General features: G+C 46.5%; 1 protein-coding gene across 1 annotated transcript in view; it reads right to left on the reverse strand.

Annotated features, from left to right (window-relative positions):
* eif3f (eukaryotic translation initiation factor 3, subunit F) overlaps positions 1–2,741 on the reverse strand; it is a 6,328-nt gene extending 3,587 nt beyond the window's left edge. Inside the window, exons 1-5 of the mRNA XM_062530783.1 lie at positions 2,584–2,741; positions 2,000–2,070; positions 1,781–1,860; positions 1,469–1,606; positions 186–277 (exon numbers count right to left, since the gene is read on the reverse strand). Of these exons, the coding sequence (XP_062386767.1) occupies positions 186–277; positions 1,469–1,606; positions 1,781–1,860; positions 2,000–2,070; positions 2,584–2,695 (493 nt within the window). The 5' untranslated portion in view covers positions 2,696–2,741. The remainder of the gene's footprint in view (positions 1–185; positions 278–1,468; positions 1,607–1,780; positions 1,861–1,999; positions 2,071–2,583) is intronic.
* Between the last annotated feature and the right edge of the window lie 2,259 nt (positions 2,742–5,000).

The raw sequence follows: 5,000 nt of genomic DNA on the forward strand, positions 1-5,000 counted from the left end.
AGAGAGAGGGAGAGAAAGCAGGCCAGAGGAGCAGTTTAGCTAATGCATATAAAATGGGAGTGGATGCGTGTATGAATGATGCACTCTCTATCATGTACATTGAACTCGCTGTGGGACTTCTGAAGCGTTCTGTGATGAGGTAGATGCATTCCGTGTGTGTGTGTGTGTGTGTGTGTGTGACTCACTTCCGATGCGCTCCGTGTCGTAGTAGATGTACTTCACACTCAGGGGGGTGAACATCACTCCCACCGTCTTCCCCGGCACGCCCATCTGAGCGCTGCCAACCAATCACAAACAAGCACAAGCACGTCAACAGCCAATCAGCACACAGACATCAAGTATGTGCAGTGAGTGACGTGGAGAGAAGCCAGACAGCAGGTATAGAGCTCAACAGTCCCGGCCCTTCCCCGAGAGAGCTTAGTCCCGGCCCTTCCCCGAGAGAGCTTAGTCCCGGAAGAAAGTTCTTATCCATTTCTCCAACCAAAGTTGAATCCGTACATTAGTTTCAGACGTCTGGATGAATCCGCATGTTAAGAGTTTTAGACCCTGGTTCAGGCAGTTCAGCTATGGCGTGATTCGTAATCATACAACATTTCATGTCGAGCAAAAAAACTTAACAGAAAAACGAAAGGTACTTGACTGTGTACATATTTTCATTTCCGGGTGAAGGAACTACTCATCCCAGAAGCCTTTTCGAACTGACACATTAAAAACATTTGTAGCCTAACGATAGTTTAACATATAATCGCTTCTTTTTAAATCTCACAAGTACTAACTTCCCACCGTTCCCACTGAGGAAATTCAACTTTCAAGACGAGAAATGTTTTCATCTGCCACATCTCAGTTCTGAAATGTTTTCATCTGCCACATCTCAGTTCTGACAGCCTCCGTATCCCCTCTTGATTCCTGCAATTAACTCGCCGACAGTCGTGGGAACACTGGCTTAAACATTTCTGCGGAAATGGTGATCTCTACCAATCAAAGGCTCTGCTTTGACACATTAGGAATTTTTAATCAAAACAAGGTTGATGCCCCATGAACTTTTGCCATCTATATGAGCATACACAATCGCTTAGTCACATCGTAGCTGGGTTGAAGTCTACCATGGACGAATATGATGTTATGGCTTATTTTCCAGTTGTTAATTGATACATTGTGTTGAATTCTTAGTTCCACAACCGGCGGCAGGCGGAGCACGTTGAGCTCTAGGACGCGGGTCTCACACTCAAATAAGCTGAGGGCCACCGCTGCCAATATCATCTGATTGAGCGGCCGCGTCAGACAATACACGATCGATCATAATCTCCAAAAACAGACATTCTACTTCAGAATCATAAGATGACCAAGGCAAGGAGAGAGGGAGAGAGAGCAAGAGAGATAGACAGATAGATATATAGATAGAGAGAGAGAGAGAGAGATAGATAGAGAGATAGAGAGAGAGAGAGAGAGATAGACAGACAGAGCGCACCTGACGTAAGCGCGGATGTTCATCTTGCCGCTCTGGAGGGCCGTGTCCACGGTCAGGTGAATGGGGTTCTGGGCCTCACGGCTGTAGTACTCATGGATGAGGACCGAGTGCTCTGTGATGTCATATCCTGTCGCATACCTGCAGCCAACACAGTGCAGAGTTAGCGCAAAAAACATCACATGAACACCTCATAAATCATAAAACAACTAGAAGAGAAAGTGTGATAGGAAAAGTGCGATAGGAAAAGTGTCAGGGAGTGACAAACTAAAGAAAGAGTGCAATAGAATTGGAATCTAGAGTATGATCCCTCACCAGCCGATGATGACTTCACTCGGGGAGACCTTCTTGTGGAGCTCATACATGTTCTTGGCGAACTCCATATCCACCGCGACCTGTCAGGGTCAACAGGGAAAACCAAACACACCACAGTCACATCGTGCGTACTGTCAACCGTGTTCATCAAGGATGGCCGCTTCATCGAGCATGCAAACTAAACAGCTGTTGCTGTATGAAGTTAGATAGGCCACTAACCTCATCCTCGGACTCGTTGTGCGGGACAGAGAAGCAGTTGGTCACTTCCACGGTCTGTTTGTCTATGGTGCCTGCGTGACAAAACAAACGCAGCTATGAATGATGATATGCTGATAGGCGTAACCTAACAGTGCACAGACCATGAATAGGCGATATGCTGATAGGCTTAGCCTGCTAACAGTGCACAGACCATGAATAGGCGATATGCTGATAGGCTTAGCCTGCTAACAGTGCACAGACCCGAACTTAGCACACTGCTAGCTAAATAGCTAACGTCGCTAATCTAGCACCATGTCGTACATCTCCAATAAATCACTTGCTAGGAAGTAGCATCCATAACGTGGACTAGAATATCAAATTGCTTAGTTAACACCAATAACGTTTAAACAAAGTGTAAACAGTGTTAGAGAAATATTCAATGCACAGCTGCCTCGCAAACTACTAGCAATAGCAAACACCGGCGTGTGGACTGATGATGCGATGATAACGTTAGCTGTGGCTAGTTAGCCAACACCGTGTCTCGTCCGCTAAAACACGTGGGAGCCCTGTAAGAATAGTCTTGATAAGTATGTTTAAAAACGTACCTAATAATGTCCCGATAACGCGACTCGCACCCTCATTCCTCCGCTCGTAAGCGTCAGTAATGGAAGCGAGTACCACAGGGTGGATTTTCACCATTGGCCCGTGCACCGACATTTTGGAAAGGAAGGATGCTGTGGTGCTGTGCGAAGAAGCGGGACGTTCTCCATACACTTTTGAATGCTATCGCCCCCTTGTGGGAAAGGGTATGAAAGGCGTGTTTTCTTACAACAATACTTTGTAAAAGAAGTAGGCCCAGGAGTAGGAGTATACTGTCTGCTGTGTGTGTGTGTGTGTGTGTGTGTGTGTGTGTGTGTGTGTGTGTGTGTGTGTGTGTAAAACGTTCATTATGTGTGAACTTTCTTATTTTAAAAACAATTTTGGCAAAGAAGCAAACCAATGAAGAGCAAAACCAACATTATAGATGATGAAATGCAACGTCTCTCTCTTTTATTATCATTTCCCCTTTGGTACAGGCATCAGTGTAGCGCCTGGTGTCAGATTTGTAGCATGATGCATGACTGAGGTTTCAACTCACTGTCAATGACTTGTGCAATACCCTTTCTCCAAGGTAATGAGATTTTGATTTTTAATTCACGTAATTACTATATTGGTGCCTTTTCTATTCGGGAGGTGGCAGTCCAGGATAAGAAATAGAGAAGTTCAAGTTGTTGAGTAGAAAAACATTAAACTAAACAGTAGGAAAAACGAGACAAAGCAGCGTAGCTTACAAGTGCGAACAAAAATGTAATGTGTGCAGTTATTGGAATGGAAATAAATGTAGCCTAACCTTCAACATACTTGTGAAGACATTTTATTTCAAGAGCACAACAAATTAGTCGATTTAGTAACGCCGTTTGTCGGTTAGTTAGTTAACTAAGTTAACTTTCACAAGGCTGGCGGCTAGCATTATAATCATCAAGGTGATACTTCAGACTTGACAAAGTCGAATGGTCATCAATGGAATTTAGGCCAATTAAGGGCCACTGCAGAAATAGCAGAGAATTATGCTCCTGCCACTGGCAGTGCTCTGGGTTGAAAACGCAGTTTTTTTAAGCGTACACTAAACGTTTCATTCACAGGACCAAGCACTGCTGTCCCGCCTGCCTCCCGCCTGACTGCGCTGGGTCATTTCACTGCTGGGTCACTTCACTGCAGCCTGACCGTGCTGGGTCATTTCACTGCTGGGTCACTTCACTGCAACCTGACTGCGCTGGGTCATTTCACTGCTGGGTCACTTCACTGCAGCCTGACCGTGCTGGGTCACTTCACTGCTGGGTAACTTCACTGTAGCCTGACTGTGCTGGGTCACTTTACTGCTGGGTCACTTCACTGTAATCTGACTGTGCTGGGTCACTTTACTGCTGGGTCACTTCACTGCAACCTGACTGCGCTGGGTCATTTCACTGCTGGGTCACTTCACTGTAGCCTGACCGTGCTGGGTCACTTCACTGCTGGGTCACTTCACTGGAGCCTGACTGTGCTGGGTCACTTTACTGCTGGGTCACTTCACTGCAGCCTGACTGCGCTGGGTCACGTCACTGCTGGGTCACTTCACTGCTGGGTCACTTCACTGTAGCCTGACTGGGTCGAATAAAAACAACAGTGGACAGGCTCCTAAGAGAACAGAAAGCTGGTTTTAGGGAGGAGAGATCATGCACACAGATCGAATTGTAACACTGAGAATCATCGAGTAATCCTTAAGAACACCTCTCTCTACATAAATTGTATTGATTGTATTGAGAACGCAGACGTCACCAGGAAAGCACCCAGGTGGAACCCTGGGGCCAAAGGACAGAGGGAGGCATCCCTATTGACCGATATATGATAGACTAATAATTGTTGTTTTGGTCTCTTTATTGAGGCCCAATTCTCTTGACTTGAGGCAATGACACTATGAATGAGCCTACAGATGATGCAGTGGTGTTTCCCACATTTGGTCCGAATCCCGCGTGGCCAAGTTTGATGAGAGGTGGTGGTGCGTTCATGCGGCTGGGAGGTGGGAAGGTTCCCACTTGTAAACTCCCCACTCTTGAAGTGAGAGCGTTCACTATGTTGAGGTGGGAACGTTCCCACTTGTAAACTCCCCACTCCTGAAGTGAGAGCGTTCACTATGTTGAGATGGGAACGTTCCCACTTGTAAACTCCCCACTCCTGAATGAGAGCGTTCACTATGTTGAGGTGGGAACGTTCCCACTTGTAAACTCCCCACTCCTGAAGTGAGAGCGTCCACTATGTTGAGTGTGGCTGGGAGGTGGGAACGTTCCCACTTGTAAACTCCCCACTCCTGAATGAGAGCGTTCACTATGTTGAGTGGTGTCAAAGCATTCTACTGGGAGCTCTCCCAAAGCCCCACCACACTCTAGAATTCTCCCACTTCCCAGTTGATCATCAACACACACACACACACACACACACACAC

This window comes from Sardina pilchardus, chromosome 2 (assembly GCF_963854185.1).
Source record: "Sardina pilchardus chromosome 2, fSarPil1.1, whole genome shotgun sequence".
NCBI classification, from domain to species: domain Eukaryota; kingdom Metazoa; phylum Chordata; class Actinopteri; order Clupeiformes; family Clupeidae; genus Sardina; species Sardina pilchardus.